This window comes from Artibeus jamaicensis, unplaced genomic scaffold (assembly GCF_021234435.1).
Source record: "Artibeus jamaicensis isolate MK-2021 breed Jamaican fruit bat unplaced genomic scaffold, CSHL_Jam_final scaffold_3307, whole genome shotgun sequence".
NCBI lineage: Eukaryota > Metazoa > Chordata > Mammalia > Chiroptera > Phyllostomidae > Artibeus > Artibeus jamaicensis.
The window spans coordinates 2,924,740-2,944,719 of NW_026522040.1; the positions used below are offsets into that span (position 1 = coordinate 2,924,740).

The window sequence follows — 19,980 nt, forward strand, 5'->3', positions numbered from 1 at the left end:
GGCTTCTGGTGGTCAAGGATGTTGCCGCATGGAAAGCAACACAGAGAAAAAGCCAAGAGCTAGAGAAAGGGAGAGCGAGCGAGCAGGTGTGTGAACACGTCTGGGACATGACGCTATCTTGGGGACCCTTGGGGTTCAGCCACACCGGAAGCCTTCTGGTTTACCAGTTTAATGAATCGATGCCCTCGCTTTCCTTCAATAGGGCTGTGACTTTGCATGGGAAGGCTCGTAAGTAGGTCAGGTTTAAGGGCAACTGGGAGAGGAACTAGAGCAGGAACCCCAGACAGTGGGGGGCGATAGTGAGAGCAGTGCCTTTGGTGCAGTCGGGGGCTCCAGGAGGTGAGGAGACCCTCCTCAGTGCAAAGACAATGGGGCCATTTAAGCAAATACTGAAAGAGATGGAAAATTGTCTTTGAAAAAATGGTCAACTTTGATCTTGCGGACTGATGGACAACCATGCTCAGTCACTAAAATGCAATACTCTTCAGCATGACAAGTGGATGGGAATCCTGCTATCTTATGGGAAGAGATATTCCACCATGAAAATAACTTCCGCCAACCTCCTCCCTCCGTTACAGGAAGAGCTTCATAAACATAACAAAGCATGGCGTTACCATACGGAGTAGTTAGCAGGATTCGGAATAGGCAATGAACCTGTAATCTTCTTTTCTTGATTTCCTCCCACCCTGAGTATCCATTAGTGCCAGACAAAGAACTGGCATTTTCTTGCAGCTACCCAGCCTCCAGACTTGGCCAAACTGTTGTTGAGGTAATGAGGTTCACTTTTCAAAAGAATAGCAAAGAGCTGTCCCTAATTCCCTTTCTAGAGTCACACTGACACGGAGCAATCAAAGTAACCCATTCGGAGAGAAGTCCCTGCTTTGCTCAGATTATCAACATCAACGGACACCTCTCCCAAGATTTCAAAGAACAGAGTAGTGTGGGCGTGTTAGGCCTGTTTGTTAGCAGAATCAGCCATGTTCGCCTGATGCTTTGTTCTAAGAAAGACAACAGAAACAGTGCTAACAGTTCACTGGGGTTTCGCACTGATCCTCCAACTGCAGACAGTTCGTCAAATCGCTTACTGGGTGGAATAATCACCCTGAGGGGACCGAGAGGGCACAATTGATATTATAAAATGAGCACCCGAGACAAGATACTGGCGGGCGTGGTAGAAGAGATCTTTGTCAGAATAACAGAGATGATTAAAGACATGAACTGGGCAGCAACTGTGCTGAGCACTTCTTGGTGACGCAAACAACAGCTCAATTGTGCAGTTACAAAGTTGAGCATAATTCAGAGAGCTTCTCTCTCTTTCTGCAAACAGCTGATGCCAGGTTAGCTTGCGTGAGCCATGCAATGGCTTGTCACGGAAGCTGTGTGCTCTCTTGCCCTGGGGAGCCTTTTTGGAACGGACAGGATAGAAATCGGGAATGCTGTGCCGCTGGACAGAAGATGTCACATTATTAAATATCAGGCACTGAAGGGCCACCGGACGAAAGGACACTTGCCCAAGCAACCCTGCATGTGCAAGAATCAAAGGAATCTGGAGGAGTTGCATCTGGTCCCTTTTCAGAGCTGTTGTTTTGCAAGTAGCAAAAGGGAAATGAGCTATTTCTGACTTTTTTTTGGTAAGTGGGTGACACTGGGAGATAAAACGGATAACTTAGAGGAGTGCTTGTGACAGACTGCCGGATACCGTGGGATTATAAAGTTGAGGATCTCTCAAAAATCCTGCCTACGCAGTCTGTCCAGACCAGACACTGTGCCCAAACTATCCTTAATAGGTGGAATATCTTCTATTTTTACGGATTCTGGGAACAAACATTTACAATTTTATCAACAGATAAAAAGTAGTATTTTAAATAATAAAAGGTAAAAAAATAAAAGTATAAAGAAGTGGTAATCTTTTAAGAAGATTTCTAAAACAGAGTGTATACTCTCACTCAAAAGCTCCCTCCTTATGCTGACCTTGAGGACAGATACACAGTCAGCACAAGATCCAGTGTAGTGAGCATTCAAAGGTCCTCGACTCTGCCTAGGGGCCTGGATTTCGAAACTTACCCCTGTGAATTTCACAACTTACCCCTGTGAATTTCACCTACACCTCTCCCATCTCTATGCTGGAAACCACTGTTAACCAAGAAATAGCAACTTTGCAAAAGACAATGAGAATAAGTTACTCTGAAGTTCACCTTCCAAATAATGTAAGCATTTTACTTGCAATAAATCTCCCAAGGATTAACTCTAATATTAAGTTCAGAGCTGATTCTGTTTCTTTCACGCTCTTGCTGTTATTTTGCCTTTTCCCACCCTCTTTCTGTCTCTGCATTTATGCATTCCCATCTTCCATCTCCTTTATTCCTTCTTCCTGTCATTTTTTCTTTGCTTCTATTATAACTGCCTAACACATACTTGTGAGCTAATGCCTTCAAACAGTATTTATTTTATAGTTATTGAATAAAGCTGATGTGCCCTAAAGTCTGCAAATGACTTTTCTCTGGTTCTTGATACGAAAAGAAGCTTTACATTTTTATTTCATGTCCTGTTCCTTAATTTCCTTGAAATACATAATTACGTTATCTCTCTGCCATCTCCTTACTAGACTAATTGTTTTTTTTTCATATTCTCTATTTTCTAGCACCTTGATCACTTATAGACACTTTTTCATTAACTTTGTATCAGTTCCAATGAAAACACCGGCCAGGGGCTCAGCTCTGAGCTCTGAGACACGGTTCCTACCCTTGACAAGCTGTGAGGACAAAAGGTATTGCTCTTTGTTCTCGAGACACAGGGTTCAACCTTGCCTGACTTTGTTTCCAAGGTTTAGTATCAAGCTATGTTTACACGGACCACTTCTGGCTTCCTACACCCCATGCTGGGAAGCCTGGGTGACTTCCCTTTTTGGAGTCACAGGTGCCAGAGGCTCCGCACAAGCAGCCTCTGGTGCAGGTCTCCTGACCATGTGGACATGTCCCCGGATGGCGACACACTCTGCAAATGAAGTGCTCGGTCTAGCTCCTCAGCTGTCCCCACAGCAGTCCCCACTCCGGTCACTTACTCTGGGAGGCAGAAAGACTGGAGAAAGCTGACTTCGTTCGACCCGCTAACCACTCCAGGCTTTCGTGCATGTTGGCCAGGGCTTTGAGGTCACTGACGTCTCCCAGGATGTCTTGTGGAGGGATTAACTTATCGCCCAGGTTCCCAATAAGAACTTCCGACTCCTTGCCAAAGGCCGCCCTGAAAAGCAAACCAGAAACACTTTACACGCAGCTCGGAAAAGACAGGGGTAGGCAATGCTTCTTAAGACACATCTAGGCTCTGTCTTAGTAGATCAGATGGTTGGAGCATGGTGCCGATACACCAAGGCTGTGGGTTCAATCCCCAGTCAGGGCACATACAGCAGACGACCAATAAATGAATACATAAGTGGAACAGCAAAGTGATGTTTCTCTCTCTCCCTTTCTTCCTCTCTCTCAAAATCAATAAATTAAAAAATATGGGTAGCACAATGATCTTTATAATGACTGTATATAGCATGCTCTTTTTCCTACGTTTAATTTATGACAAAACTATTATATACCTGCTTAAAATTACTCTGGTAAGAGAAAGAACATTCTTGGAAGAAGGAAGGAAGGAACCCGGAGGCTTGTACCTTCTACAGCAACGGGTATGTGACTGAGTCACACAGTGATGGTCCCAGCCGGTCTTCCCTTACCTCTTCTCCTGCTATTGAAACTGATAAACGGCTTAGGGTGTTAAATATATACATCGTTTGAAAGTTGTTCAGGTAAATAAAACCACCAAGTTTATCTGGCAGCTAGAAAATGTTTTCAAATGTCGAAAAGCAAACGGAACCCAGCCTCTTCGGGAAGGTGGATTGCAGTTGAGATGGTGTCAGGCCTGCCTCATTCATTCATTCACTGATTTATTTATTCTAAAAAAGGGCCTGGGGGCAAGCAAACTATGAATGAGTTCAGGCACTCATTATTCGGAAAGGAAACCCGGTAAAATCAGGAGGACTTCACGCAGAGCCCCGAGTCTTCACCACGTGTGTGGAGACCTGAGGAGTCAGGCTGTGTGGGGTGGCGGAAGGGTGGGTGGGCAGGGACCCTGAGACCGTCCAGCCCAGCCACGGTGCAGGGGCAAAAATGAAGGCTCAGAAGGTTAACTGCCTCACCCACAAGACACAGGAGTGGCAGGTTGTCCGATTCCACCAGTTCTCTTTCTTTCAAAAGGAGAGAGGGCCGAAAGGATGAAAGGTGACTAAGGATGTCGGGAAAAAGCCACGTGTCCTTGGGAAAGCCGGGCGCAGGCGCGTGAGCGGAGCTGTCGCTGGTGCACATTGCAACAGGCACCTGGGGGTTTCCTGGGAAGCCCCTCCAAGGCTCTTGAAACTCCAAACACCGTAAGGGCTTTGCTGAAGTACAACAAACTGCATTAACTTGCAAGCAGTCAGTGATTAATAATAGCTGATATATACACCCAGAGTGATGCTTAGTTGAGACAGGCATTTCGGACCCAGCACCACAGCAGACGCCCAGGGTTGAAAGGAAGGGCTGCTGTGACTCACATGCTTATTTAAATGTTTATGCTGCCAAGGAGTGACTCGTGTGATTAGGCTTATTTCAACAGAAGGTCACGCTTTCCAGGGAAAGGCCTGAGTGACTGAGTCGGGAACGTCACGGCCACGGAGACGACACAGCGCTGTGGATGGAGCACAGAAACTTGAGTGCAGCAGAAGCCTGTCTCCGGGGCTTGTCAAAGATCCCCGAGCGGGACCCGAACACCTGCATTTCAAACCAGCTCCGGGCTGCGTGTCTGGGAAGCGTACGTCCTCGGAGTTCCGTAAGGGTTCGGGCACAGACTTCAAGGTCAGGCAAACCTGGGTCTGAGTCCTGAATCCGCCACTTAACCTGCTGTCTGATGCTGCTGCCCTTCGCTGTGTGTCCTTAGCTGGGGGTGTTGGTGCTGGCCTCACGGGAAGTGTTTAAGAAGAAGATGAAGCGACTTTTAAAATCTGTACTGGGAGAACTTCAGTAATTACAAAAGGAGAGAAAAGAGTATAATAAATCCCCATGCAGCCGCTGCTCGGCTTCAATTATTAGCCTCCCTTTCATCTATCCTTAGCCACAATTTTGAGGCGAATCATTCAGATGCTATTCTTCAGCGCATAACACAGTGCATGGAACTCGCTGAAAGCTAACAAGGTGCAGCTATCATTATTCTTTGGTCTATTGAGATGGTTGGTTCATTTTGTTTCAACCCGAGGTATACTGTGGGAGAAGAAATGAAAACAGACAGGAGTGATCAGAAGTCAGTCTGTTAGATCTCAAGGGCTGGTGTTACCAATGGGAACTTTTAACATTATAGCAAATGTCACTGTGTTTCAGAGCCCAGACTTCTCAAAATCTTCACGAGGCGAAATGTGGCTGAAGCCGCTAGCTGCCAATCCAGTATCCATGACCCCGTGCCTTTTTAGGGAAAGGACCTTGATACTGTTGGGGTCAACACGTTCCCAATCTACAAACAAAATACAACAAGACAAAGCACCCCACACAATTTCCCAGCCCTCCTGCAGGCGTGGTGGTCAATGAGTAACAACCAGAGTCAGTAGGGGGGCTTCCAAGAACACCCTTTCCAGCAGTCTTAGTTGGCAAGCACCTCGTTTGCCTCCCCACTTACTGGAGTGCATCAGATGACCTTGGGCATGAAAAAGATGCTGAGAATAACGGAGCCAAAGACAGCCAGGTGGAGGCGCACAGGTGACGTCACGGAGCTGCAGTGCAGCCCCAGAGGGTGCATTTCTGGTTTCGTTTCAGAGGAGAGAGAGTGAACCCTTATCTGTTTAAGCCACAGCTATTCCAAGTCTCTGCTACTGGCCGCTAAATGTAATTTCTGACCGCCACAATGATCTAATTAGCATAAGTGATGTCATCCTTGGAAAACTTTCTCTGGATTAGATATCCCTAAAATTGAGTTACAGGGAAAAGCAACACAATGTCCCTGCCTGGACTTGAACCCCAAGGTTCTAATATCCTCCCCTTGGCTGTCACTCAGTCAAGTGGTAAATACTCGGTTTTCCTAATCTGTCCTTATGTATCAACTCCCCCAGCCCCTTAATCATCTTTGAGAGCTATAACACAGGAAATGCCTCTGAGCTAGGTGGTTTAAAAAGCAATGGGGGAGGCAGACAGCTTTGAAAACCAGGCTCGGAGCCATTTTTATGCATGTAGGTGTCACCCTGGGTGGAATGTGACAATCAAGACAAATGTATTTATGTAGAAGTCTAATCTGCTTGTGGGGGGCGGGGGGTCCGAGGGCCCCAGGCACGTCTGCGGTGGCTTCCAGATGCCTATCCCATTTCCCTCCGGCTCACTGAGATTTGCTTAACCTCCTCTGGGGGGAGAGCAATAGACTGAGAAAAACACAAGCAGCCCGTGCTGAATACATAGCAGACATCGCATTTGACAGGAATCCATAATCGCCCCTGACAACCTGAGCGAGCACAGGAACCGTGACATCGGGGTGCATGACTGACAGCTAGAACCTTCCCGCACACAAGAAGTCATTCCTTCGAGGATGGGCGGTGCCGGAGCGCTCGGTGCCGGGTTTTCTGTGTTACAATAACCTTGAGGGAATGGTTTTAGCTGCCCACCTACAGGTTTTCCCCTCCACCCTCCACTTTATTGAATAAATGATGGTATATCCACACTGTGGGAAAGTGTGCAGTCCTTGGAAATTATACAGTAGAAAATACTTGATACCATAGGAAAATGTTGCATACAGTATATTTTTTAGCCATGATATGCAGTTGAGTAAAATAAGCTGTTATAAAACTGGGTGTAGCATATAATATTCAAAAAGAAAAATTACATATTTATAGGAACTGAGGAAAGACTGACTATATACCCAAATGCTACCTATGTGACTGGATCATGCTCTGTGCTTCTTCATGCTTTCTGGGCTTTCTCCAAAGAACACGTTCACTGTGTAATTAAAAAGAAAAACTGGAATCCCCACCATAAATGAGAAGCGGACACCTGAAGAACTGCACCACGGGAAGTGGGGGGGGGTGTCGTTATCAGAGTCACTCGAAGCAAACTGGGAGGTGGTGGGTGATCGGCGGGAGGCTGGGTGGGCCTGTGGCGCCAGGCTGGCTGGAGGTGGGGCTGGGGTCTACAGCAGAGGGTCTCCAAGCTGGACCGACCGCCTCCCACCTGCTGGGCCGATGCTGCTGCTTCTTTCTTGATCGGAAACCTACTCTTTCCCTTCTACTTCTTAAGAATGCATGTTATTTAACAAAGACATTACGCATTTTTGAGTGAAATGGGTGACAGAATGATCCTTAGGTTGAGAAGTGAAGATATGGGCACCCGGCAACTGCCCGAAGATGGTCCGCCACAGCCAAGAGCAGAAATCGGCTGGGAAACGCGTGCACTTTAGGTGCTGCTGAGTCCCTGCGAGGGGTCACCCGTGCCCTCCGGGGGCCAACGTGCTCACACAGGAGCCCAGGAAACAGGGGAAGGGGGTCAAACCTGTTAAGCTTAATCTTAACGTACAATTACAACCTTTAAAGAGCTTGAGCTGACAAAGGCTTCATTGGAGAGAATTTTATTGAGACTGTAAAACCGGTTTAACTTAATTTTACCACACAATCATAATCTTTAAAGAGATCTATCTGACAAGAATTCATTTCAGAGAATTTTGCCAAAGATGCCTCAAATTGTTTCCATTTAGTCTTTAAATATTCTGTTATGCACTGAAATGTCAGGAAGGCAAAAAAAAATCTGCATTTTCAGCAGGCTAAATGCACTTAGGAGAGAAACATCGCAAAGAGTGTCTGAGTGACTGATTTGCGGATCTGGGCTTATTTGGCCACATAACGTACGCACCGCTCTCGCTCTCCCTGCCCCAGTCCCCCGATCACCCAGGCCTGCTTCCTGCGGCTGATCCCTGCTGAGAGATAAGCACCCCCAGGCCCCACCCCGCCCTGGGCCCAGGACGCATGGCCTGAAGGCCAGTCCCCTGGGGTCCAAAACAAAGCAGGGAACTAGCACAGCGAGGACTAACAAAGACCCTCCTGATGGGTGGGAGCTGGCATTTCCCCTACTGTTTTATACAAGGAGCTGGTGGTGACTAACTTTCCTGCTTAGCTCCGAGGTCACCGGGTATGAGGAGGCATGTCTGACTTGAGATGGAGGACAGTGGAGACCCTGGACTTGAGAGGAATACAACGACTGAGAAGCCCGACTCCCCTTGTTGGGGAGATTGGGGAGGATACTTCTGGACGATGAATAGAAGCGTACCTTGTACTGAGCAAAAGCTTTAAAATATGGGTATAAGGGTGAGGATGGATACAGAATGACAAAAGGGTGGACCCCCAAAGTCCTGGGCCTGTTTGCCCTCAGACTTGGTCCCCTGCACCCCCTGCTCTGATCTGTACTGGGGCAGGGGGAGCTGGTCCCAGCAGCCCGTCCCTGGTGGGACGTTGAAGGGCAAAGGGAGAGGAGAAGCCAGGGCACGTCTCCCTCCCGCCCTCTGCCCTGGAGGTGTCTCCAGCAAGCAATGCCTCGCTCCCCTGGATCTGCCGAGCTCCTGCCACGCCCCACTGCCTTCGGGTGCCTCTCTTCCAGATGCTTCCCTGCACTGGCATTCCAGTGGAGGGGGATGGTGGATTGTCCCTGTGTGACGCTCAGAACCCTGGTTATCTGAGTACCCAGTTCCCCACGTTAAATGTGCTCTGAGGGAACCACTAGAAGGGCTTCTGTTTTCCCTGTTAGACCCTGACCTCTACAAGACCTATCGACGATGTCTGACCACAGTCAGTGCTACTGGAAATGGGAGTCGATGCTTTGGCACGGGGATTAGTTAGTTCCGGAAGCTGTACAGGGAGTGAAGCCGAGACGTGTCAAGGTGACCTGCAAGGTCTACTTGGCCGGTGTCTGTCGGAGCCTAAACCGATGAAGGTTATGCAAAGGCCAGGCCACCTCACCTGGATCTGTAATGATACCAGCTCAGTCCTGTGAGATGTGACAATGACACAGCCATTCATCACTGGGGCATTCACAGCCACTCCATCTCCAACACTGTCAAACCTGTCCAGTTCGTCTGTGTCGGGAGTAATGGGGGTGGCTGGTCCTGATGGGTTCTTTAATCAGGTTTTCAAAAACTGTTTTTCTAGAATGATCTTCGCTAAACCTCTGTAAATAGGAAGAAATAAAATAATCTAGTTACCTTGATGAGACATCAGCCCTGTCCTGGAAAGGGCTGAAATTCTCACCAAGTCTCCCCCTGGATGGTTTTCGTGCACCTGCATTTCATCACGCACTATCATGTGAGAAGCTATTTTCATACTTAATAAGCGATTCTGGTTGGGAAGTTGCCTCCTTCAATAGTCACAATTGAGGGTTTTCCATTTGCTTTTTGCCTCCTGCTTTCTGCCACCCAGGAAGTACGATGCTCCTGACTGGTGCAGTGAGGCCGGGCGGTCTGCAGCTCTGTGCAGAGGCAGGGCTCGGACCAGGTTAGGGGCCACGTCCTCAGGGTGCTCTTCGGAATCAAGGCGAATCTATGAAACACCAGCAACTTCTCTCCTAGGATCTGCTTGGGACTTAAAAAAATATTCATGATTTCCCCCGGCTGCTGGGAAATCGGGCTTTCCGGGTTCCGAGATGACGGCCAGAGGAACTCATCACGACTGTCATTGTGGCATGTGCGGGGGGACCGCCGGCTCTGCCCCAGTATTTCTACGTTGCCGTGCTCGCTGGGACAGGCGCAGGACACCAGACATGCTGACCTAGGCACTCTGGCACTGAGAGGGGGCCTGGCAGGTGGCCTACAGCAGGCATCCTCACCGTGGCTGTATGTTAAAAGCTTCGCCAGGAAGACAAACAAAATACCTGCTGCCAAACTTCACCTGCAGAGGTTCTGACTTAATTGGTTATGGGTGGAGCTCGGGCATGAGCATTTTTTTTAATTCACAACTTTACTGAGTAAAATTCCCCTATGAATATGTGCAGTTCAGTGGATCTTAGTATAGTCACACAGTTATGCAGTCTTACTACAATTAATTCAGAATGGTTTCATGCACTCAAAAAGAAAGTCTGTGCCCATTACACTCTGGGCTTACCCCACACCCAGATCCCAGCCCTTGGACACCGCTAATTTCATTTCCGTCTCTAGAGATCTCCCTATTTTAGACATTTGAATTTAATTCCTGTTCATATAAATGGGTTCATACTGCACCTTGTGTTTCATGACTGACTTCTTTTACTTAAGGTGGTTTCAAGGTTCATCCACGTTCAAGCATACAGCAGCATTTCATTTATTACCAAATAATAGGCCCTTGTATGGAAATACCGCATTTTATTTATATAGCTGCCAGCAGATGGAAATGTGGGCTATTCCCCAGGTCTGGCTGTTATGAATGACGCTGCTGTGAACATTCACACGTGGATTTTTGTGTGGATGTATGTTTTCATTTCTCTCGGGTATGTGTACCTCGGGTGGAACTGCTGGGCCCCGTGGTAACTATTTCTAACCCTCCGAGAAATGCCGGATTGTTTTCCGAAGTGGCTGTGTCCCCCTTGACATGCTCACCAGAAGTACTGAGGGCTCAAGGTGTCCACGTCCTTCCAACCCTGTGATCTCTCTTTTGTATTGTTAGTCTAGTCATCCTAGTGGACGTGAACTAGTATCTCACGGTGGTTTCGATGGGCGTTCGCTTGCTGGCTAACGGCACTGAGCATCGTTTCATGTGCTTACTGACCATTTGTGGTCCTCTTTAGAGGAATGTCAATTCTGACCCTTTGTTAACTTTTTAACTGGGTCCTTTGTCTTTTGATTATTGAGTCACTAATTCTTTAGCAGATATTTACTAGGAAGGGACCATTGTCTAGGCCACGTCCTACCTAGTTCCTACGGTAGGTTCAAAGACCACTAAGATCATTTCATAATCGGCTAATGTGCCATGACCCGGAGTCTGAGAACACGTGTTAAGCCTGCATGGCTTTCTGAATGTGGTCCTTGACTGGGTCTCCCAAAGCCAGCAAACTCCAATCAGGCGTTTCATAGAGAAATGGAGGCACACGGAGGGACACAGGCTCATCCATACACTGTAGCAAAGCTGGGGACAAAGCTCCATCTGTTCTTAGTTTACGGCGCAGGCCGCAGGCTGTACTGCCTCTCACGCGTTACAGCAGCTTAGTGTCTCCTAGGGGTTCACGTAGGACCCCCCCCCATCCCCCTACCCAAGACACAAAAACTGCTCCGAGTCATGGAACTGGACTTTCCTAAACACTCAGTTGTCGCGAGTGCTAGAGGACGAAGGACGTACACAGACCTGTCAAGTCTCAGACTGGAGCCCCTTAAGAATAACAGGCACTTTCCTATTTTTTTAGGACCAGAATGCTTGACTGATGGGCAACTGCCTCGCAATAAAGTAAACCAGAGCCTCCTAAGGGAAAACAATACTTGTTCTGGCTCCTTGGTACGTTTACGGTCCACAAATGACCCGGGAGTTAATGGGGGTGTGGAGAGGGAGAACACAGAACTCTTAAATCCACCACGGGAGAACTCTGATAGGGAAGAGAAGGGTGAGCGCGTGAGTAAACAAACATGAGGAATGAGTGCCGGGAAGGGTGACTGAGTGGGCGTCACCTCCACCGAGGACGACCATGTGGCTCCAGCTGGGTCACGAGTCATCCTGAGCAGGGCTCGGCCGGACCACGGGCTGGGTGTAACGATGACCCTTTCGCCCATGGAGTTGGCTGCCAGCCCAGGCTTCCTTTTAGATTAATTTCTAAGTGGAGGGCTGATGGGGACAGTTATGCGGTAAGTCTGTTTTTCAGTCCCAGGACGTGTCACACAGACTTGGCTCAGGAAACAAACCACAACACCCAGTTCTTCGAGGTGTTCTGCTATTTTCATCATGGTTCCAGGTCATGCTCCAGCAGCCGAGGTGCCAGTAATGGAGCAACAAACTGTTAAACACACAGACCCAAGGAAAGGAAACTGCTTGGTGCGATCACATCCTAGAAATGCTGGAACCCCTCGCTGTTTCAAGGGCGTCCCAGAGAATGAAAGCAGCTACTTGCCCCCAACTCTGCCGAACACGTAATAGGAAAGAAAACACACAGCCAGGCTCATGGTCATGTGCGTAATCGAACACTATCGTCTTCAAATATTTACATCAGTTCGATGCGAGGGCACAAAGACTGCCAACCACCAAGTGTGTCCGCGTGAACATCGGAGAGGAGACCCCGCCTCCCCAGTGTTACCACTGGAAGACGGCGTTATCCGACGCAGACACTTCTGATCCCTTTACCACCATGCTCCCTTCTCACCATACAGCTTTCCTTCCAGTTATGCCTCAACCAGTGACTCACTGAAAGTCATCGAAGAGATGAAAAGAGAAAGAGAGTTGGGGGGAGGGGAGGAAGGGAGGGAAAGGGAGAAGTAGAGGAAAAGCTCTTCTTAACAGGAGAATGTTGGTTCATAAATGTCTCATAGTTCATCGATGAATGCTAAAGTTATGGGATGAAAGGTTGTTAGAGAAGAGGAAAATCACACGGTCTCAAGCCACCACCCCACAGATGACTAAGCAACATAAAAGGAAATAAGCGCATGCACAGGCCGGCTCCAGAGAAGAACGCTCCCGAGTGGTGTTCCTGACAGAGGGGTGCAGTCTGGATCGCCTGTCCAAGAGACCCTTAGGTGAACTCACACCTCTCCTGGTGACCCCTCACACGGCAGCAGCCCTGTCCTGGAAAACGGAGCGAGTCAAGGACACTGCTGCCCATTAGCAGGACTCACCAGAATCAGTGGGACTCAGAACTGCCTCAGTCACGGGACGAGAAACTCTTTACATGTTCTCTGTAACTGTAGTTTGAAGTTACCATTTTTCTTCCCCTGCAGCATAACTTTTGTTCTCTTGCCTGCACTACTAACAATGCATTCTATGTGCTAAACATTTAGCTTTCTTATTTCTAATTTCCAATCGCTAATATAAAACTACAGCTCAGACTGCAGGTAGACAGTTAAGTATTTGCACTTTGCTATGGGGACTGGGATCCTCCCCCTAAACCCCAAAGTGATGATATTTAAAGATGGGACCTTTGGGAGGTCGTAAGTTCACTACGGGGAGCCCACACGATGGGATTTGTACCCATGTAAGAAGAGAAATGACAGAGAGGTCTCTCTCCTTCTCTGACCTGAGGACACAGCAAGAACACAGGCCTCCGCAAGCGAGGAAGAAAACCCATATGGGGAACTGAATAGGACTGCACCTTGACCTTGGCCTTCCCAGCCTTTAGGACTGTGGGAAATGAGTTTGTTTTTAGGTCACCCAGTCTATGGCAGCCCAAGCAGGCTAAGACACATCCTCTCTAAGACTCCTCCTACCCTTTCCCTTACTTAACTCCATTACTTGTATATCAGGTAGTAGTTGAGTACAGAGTACATGCGTTCAACAAGTGTTTATTGAGCAACTATTGTGTGACATCCTCTACACCTGGCATTCAACACCAAAACTCCAGAGCAGGGACACTTGCTAAATGCTCTGGTCATGAACCCTCCACCTTTGCTACCAGTGTCGAATCCTGACATGACAGGAACTTGCTTTCAAGAGCCTTTACAGGCACCTAATGATTTTATGATAATGTTTTTTCTAGAAAATAACAATCATCCAAGAATTGACCAAGTTTTCTTTTTAAAAACAGCTTTAAAACTAAAGGTTGTGATTCTGAGACATCAAATGAATAATGAATGTTTGCAAAAAAATATGCCATAAGTGTAAATGCACTAAAACTAGACCCCTGAAGAGCAGCTAAAAAACAGCAAAATTATATTCCACCTACCACAAAATGAAGAGAATGCACTAGGTACACTGACTCCAGAAAGGGCTCGGACCTCCAGTACAAATGTGCGCGCACACACACACACACACACACATACACTCTCAAAAAACAGTGTGTAAACTGTAGAATCAGAAGTTGTCGTTCGCAGATGAGGGGTGGAGGTGTGCAGGAGTAGGGGACCTGGCTAAAGTCACAGAGAACTAGGGGCAGGGTAGTGCAGAAACCCAAGATTCAGCCTCAGGTTTTCCTCCACACTCTATTATCCCCCTTTTTGGTACTGAGTAGATGAGCACCCTGATGTATCCATGCGCAAAGACAGTGGAAAATTCCATGAAAACAGACCGGAGGCACAAGAGAAGAGCTCATTGTGAAGCCCCGCATTTTAGGCTGACGGCAGCTGCCCCGAGCACCGATATGGACTCAACTTGGAATAAGGTGGCTTGGAAATGCGCTGTTAGCTTGGAACACGGATGCACCTTCCTTGGCCCAGCGATGTGAGCCTGGCTACTAAGTTTTCTTCATAGGCTGTCGTCAAGCAAAAGTGGATATAAACAACGCACAAGGTTTTCCCTCTAGGTCCTGGGACTTCCAGTTTTCCTGCCAGGAGCCACTGTGACTTATATATTTATTCAAATAGCAACAGTTTCATAAAGGACATTTCTTAAGATTCAAAACAGGTTATCAATAATCGGAATAAAATAACCAATAGCTGCTTATCATAAATTGAACACATACTTTGGTTTCTCAACCACCAAGAATGACTACATTTAAAAGTCAAAATTTATATACCACTGAACTTTCTCGTCCGAGTAGCCCAGCTTGTTGACCATTCTGGTTATTTCTCAAACTGCCATGCAATTTCCTCTTGAAGAATCTCAAGTCAGAGCACAGGCACTAAACAACTGATTCCAAGCAGAGCAGGTAATCCCAAACTGAGTTACTGAGTGTTCGCTGTGCAAGAAAGCACTCCTGGGAGAGTGGGGGAGGAACTGCCCAATGGAAAACGGGGTGAGGTCTCAGGAAAAAAAGGAGGAGACAGGAACCTCTGGGACAAAGTGAGATACTGCACGGAAGGGTAAATGCTTTGCATAAAACTGGAAAAGTGAAGATGGTTAAGATGAAGATTTCCTTCAGGGATAAAACAATGTTAGAACGACAGTGTATTTGTGGAAAACTGCAGAACTGGCAGTGACCAGTCACAGGAGGAAGCAGGGCGGGGGTGCAGGGGAGAGGGTCCGAGGAGGAGACGCCAAAGGAGTCGACATTTGAGCTGACCAGTGAACACTCAGCCTTGCAGGTGGGGGGCGGAGGAGCCCAGGGCATTCTGGGTAGAGGAATGGGCGTGGACCCAGCAGTCAGGAGGAAAGGGTGAAGGCGAGTATTCCTTCCAGGTCTGCCTGCAGCAGAGGGAAGCCATCAGTGGGGACAGACCCAGACCGGGCGGGGAAGGACAGCAGGCACAGGCCTTTCCCCCGATGATTCTGGACCTCACTGTCCTCCCTCCACCACAGTGGCACAGAAAACAATGGTATCAGCCACACTTTCTGAAGGGCCGAGGGGGCTAAATTAGAGGGATTAATGTTTCCTTTACTCAGATACAAATGAGAGAAAGCGGAATGGTAGTAAATGTACACCTATGTGAAAATATAATTTCATGCCCTGAAATTAAACAGAAATAAAATGTGAAAAACACTCTACAGCGACATTTACATGTTAGAGTCCTCAAATAACTAAACAGACCGGCATGTACACGATGTATAGGAGAGATTTTTAAGGGTTATTTTATTATTTTTTTGCCAATCATACTAACAAGAGTTGTATCATTTTGATATAATAACAAAGTGCCTAATTCAATCTCCTTGAACATTAACTGATAGGTTTGTAGCTGGGTCTCCAGTTAATTACCTGTCTTTTCTGGTTAATCTTGAGATTTAAGTCTGCTTCTCACCCAGCCGGGCCTGGCGGTGTCCTCCATCTTTCTACGACCTTTGTCTCGTTTAATTGAGGAGAAAAGACCGTTTCAGCAAAGCCTTTTCTACCCTGGCACTTACTTAATACATTCACGTTTTCTGAGTCCTCCTTCCTTTTATAATTACATCTTCGAGTGATATTAAATACACAGGATAGTGACTAAATGTTCCCATTCTAGCAAACGTTTTACTCAGGCTGGCTGAAGCCGCTTTCTTCCTGTAGCAGGTCTTTCCCTCCTTTCTTCAATCATATGTATCTGAAGACTCTTCAACAGCTACCGCTACTTAGAACCTTTTAACAGCCGCTGCTTAGCTTGTTTGGAGAACCTTTTAAATTTCCAAGTGGGATTTTTCTGAAAATGCATGCTCTACCGACTTCTTTCCCTGTTTACACCCAAATACATTCCGAGGCTCACTAGATTTCTGCTTGAGGGGTGTCAAGACCGGCCAAGGGCAAACTGCAAAACCGAGCGCCGAGGACCAGAAGTCAGGCCTGTCGGTTTCTAAAAGGGACATGTGACCAGAGACGCCACTTTTAGGAGGGCCACCGAAGGCATTGGTTCACCACTCTTTACCTTTCATTCTTTCATTGGAAGAGCGAGTGATCCTCCCGATGTCTATTTCCCTTGTTCAGTGTTCATTGAGGATCTCTGCTGTGTGCTAGGTTTCCATGGAAGGAAGGTGAAAGCGCAAACCTGCTTCTGCTTTTATTCTGGTCTGTCCTTTATCTGTCTCTTTTCTATTCCGGACTGTGGCACAGTCTAGCTGAAACCCACATAATTTGCTCTATGATTTCTGTATTTTCATTCCCTTTGTATTATCTTCTTTCGCCTTTCAATAATGATTACTTTCTTTGGTTAGGCTAACATAAAACTCAAAGGAAAGATTAGACAATCCGCTTTAAAGCACCTACATTTTGGTTTCAATCCATTGCACCCCCCAATAGGTGGATATTCTGCTACCACCTTGTGATTGAAAGGGAGAAAACCCACAACACTGTAATACATGAAAGGGAATACAATGAATAGTAATGATAACACACTGAATCTAGAGTAAAGGCACCTAGATGATAAGTTTTTATGGCATTAGTAGAAAATCATTAGAGTATCCGTCAAGATTCTGATAATCATTAAAAATAAAGTAATAATTCAAATTTCCCAAAAATTCAACCTCCTGACCCATTTTTAGGCTGGTTGATGATGGCGGAGCAGCTCTGGGAGCTGGACCACCGGGGTTCAACTGGCTGCATCATCTTGTGGCTCTGTGAATGTGGGGAAGCCACTCAACTCCTCTGCACCTCAGCTTCCCCATCTCTTGAATGGGAATAATAGTACCTGAAATCTCATCACATCACGGAACAGTACCAGGCACGGGTTGACTCGGACTGTGGGAACTGTTGACATAGATGACACAATCTTTCCAGAAACTTCACTCGTTATTGTTCCTGTTTCTCTGTGCTAGAGCTCAGTACTGACTTGGAGGTTTTATATCCAGGGCGGGCAAAAGTAGGTTTACAGTAATTAATAAATACAATAAATAATGCAATGGTTAATAAACAATAATACAAGAATAAACTCTGTTTCACGTATTCGCAGCCGTATTTTTTCACTTGTATCCCCTGAAAACTCTGGCCCTGGGCCTGCCAGTCCCATCTGTCCACTTACGGATTTTCAAACCTGGCTCTAGAGAAATGATTCTTATCCCTTTTTTACTCTGGGGTCCTGTGTGAAGTGGGGCTACAGGTTTTTTTAGGATGGTGTTTCTAAAACACATAGCCCCCAACTCCTGAAGGACTGCTCCCCACCCTCTTTACTTCTCCCCGCACCTTACCACTTCTGTTAATTACACCCCCAGAAAGCAGAACTGCTTTTATCAGTGGATATTCATTGATCTCAAAAGGATAAACACACACACACATATGACAGGTGCAAAGACAATGGACTAGAAGAAAGCCTGCTTTCAGCTACCTGGGAACAAAAGGGTATTTGCTACTTTTTTTTCCTATTAAAGACCTGGCTTGAACTATATTTTTCCCCCTCTATTCAAAGTTAAGCCTGGAAATAATTCACTTTATTTTTTAGTTAAAAAATAAGAATAGGAAGAGGCCCCATTTAGTAATGAAGGGAACATAACCTTTATTCAATGCAAAGGGCACTGGATTCTATATTCATCCATCTGCCAAATAGCCCTCTAAGCTTTAAAAACTAATTATAGGAGGAGAGTGTGACTGTTCAGTCTTCTGGCTCACACCATGCTCTGTGGTGCTCTAATGTGTGAAATCAAGGCTCTCTGTCACCGCTACCACGTTGGAATATCAATGAAGACCTTCTCTACCACTTACCTTTGCTGTCAACGTCTAATCAGGATGGAGAATGTAACAGATTAAGAGGAAAGAATCAATCACACACAAAACAAAACAGGCCTATAAAATTATTTTTCTTCTGGTAAAGCAAATGTAATTTGGTTGCAAATCATGTCTACGTGCAGAAACGTGGACAATCTCTCGGGCACCCTGCCCAGCAAAATAAACCAGGTACTACGGTTAAATTTATTAAGAGTAAACTAAGCCATGGAGATAAAAGAATAGTGGTTACCCAGAGGGCAGGCCTTCTGGGTGCTGGGAAAGTTCTCTGTGTTGATCTGGGGGGTGGTTACTGGGTGTAATCACACATGACAATTCATTGAGTTATACATTGAGATTATACTTTATTACTTCATGTATATTATAATTCAACAATAATTTTAAAATGTGTATTATTTGTTTTTCCTTAACTTTTAAAATATCCCCACCTGAGGATATGCTTATTGATTTTGGAGAGAGAGGAGGGGGACAGAGAGAGAGACATCGATGTGAGAGACATTGAACGGCTGCCTCCCATACGTGCCTGGACTGGGGATGGAACCGGAGCCCTTTCTGGTGCACAAGACTATGCTCCAACCAACTGAGCTGAACCTGCCGGGGCTGTTTTTCCTTTGAATTTAAGAGCCAAAGTGATACAATTAAGTGGGCAAGACAAGAGTAAAGAAAGGCAGGAACTTGATTCTCACTCTTCTAAACCACAAGCACAAAGGTAGCAGCACGTGGAGGTTCGTCTCTTTAGATCAGTGTGTCTCTTCTGGGACAGGGCTAGATACCCTCCTCTTCAGGTATAAGCCATTGGAGAGAACTAATAAAACTGATCGAAAATCTCTTTGCAAGCACAGAATACAGTTAAGGCGGGACATCAAAATAAGCTGGGAAATAACAGAAGCAAGATGCTGATTGAAAGTAATGCAAAAAACATCGGGGGAAAAAAACAATTCATCCTCCACAAGCTGCGCCTAACACAACTACTAAGGCTGGGGTATAACTGAACGAGAATTCTTAACAAGAAAAAGCGGAAGTGTGGGTGACCAGACGCCACTCAACTCTGGTGGCAGGACGGTGTGGTGGGGACAGCGAGAAAGAGCATAGCCGCGGGGCCCGACCTCGGTCCCAAGGTCCATTCCATTGTCCCCACCGGAGGCTCTAATGCATGGATGTCTCGATCACTCTGCTGCTCGATAGAAAAAAAGTTATGAGGTTGCTCTGTGCTATTATCGCCGTGACAATGTGATCTAAACTAAGGGGGTGTGTAGAGAACAGGGATAGAAAATAAAAACTTAGGAGTTCATCATTTATTTTAGATGTTGGGGAAATATATATTCAGCACCATAAAAGTTTTAAAGAAAAACATCTCTGTGACTCTGGTATAAACCAGGATTTCTAAGTAGAATACAAAATGTCCTATCCATTAAGTAAATAACAAATTTGACTTAAGTTTAAAAGTCTGTATATTAAAAGACACCATGCAGATAGTAAAAATATAACTTGTAAAGTGGGAGAAGATGACATCCATCCATGTATGTATTTATCTATCTACCTATCATAAAAAAAAGTTATATCCATCTAAAGGATCCCTACATCCCTGGCCAGGTGGCTCAGCTGGGTGGAGTACCATCCCAACGAGGCTGTGGGTTTGACCCCCCGTCAGGGCACTTTTCTTAGTGGTGGGTCTGGTCCCCATCACGGCTTGTACGGGAGGCACCCGACTGATGTTTCTCCCTCTGTCCCTTCCTGTCTTTCTAAAATCAGTAAGTATATTCTTGGGTAAGGATCAAAATAAAAGAAT

At 46.4% G+C, this 19,980-nt stretch overlaps 1 protein-coding gene across 1 annotated transcript in view; it reads right to left on the reverse strand.

Moving 5' to 3' along the window:
- EXOC4 (exocyst complex component 4) overlaps nucleotides 1–19,980 on the reverse strand; it is a 678,192-nt gene that overhangs the window by 101,429 nt on the left and 556,783 nt on the right. Inside the window, exon 14 of the mRNA XM_037165795.2 lies at nucleotides 3,062–3,240. Within this exon, the coding sequence (XP_037021690.2) occupies nucleotides 3,062–3,240 (179 nt within the window). The remainder of the gene's footprint in view (nucleotides 1–3,061; nucleotides 3,241–19,980) is intronic.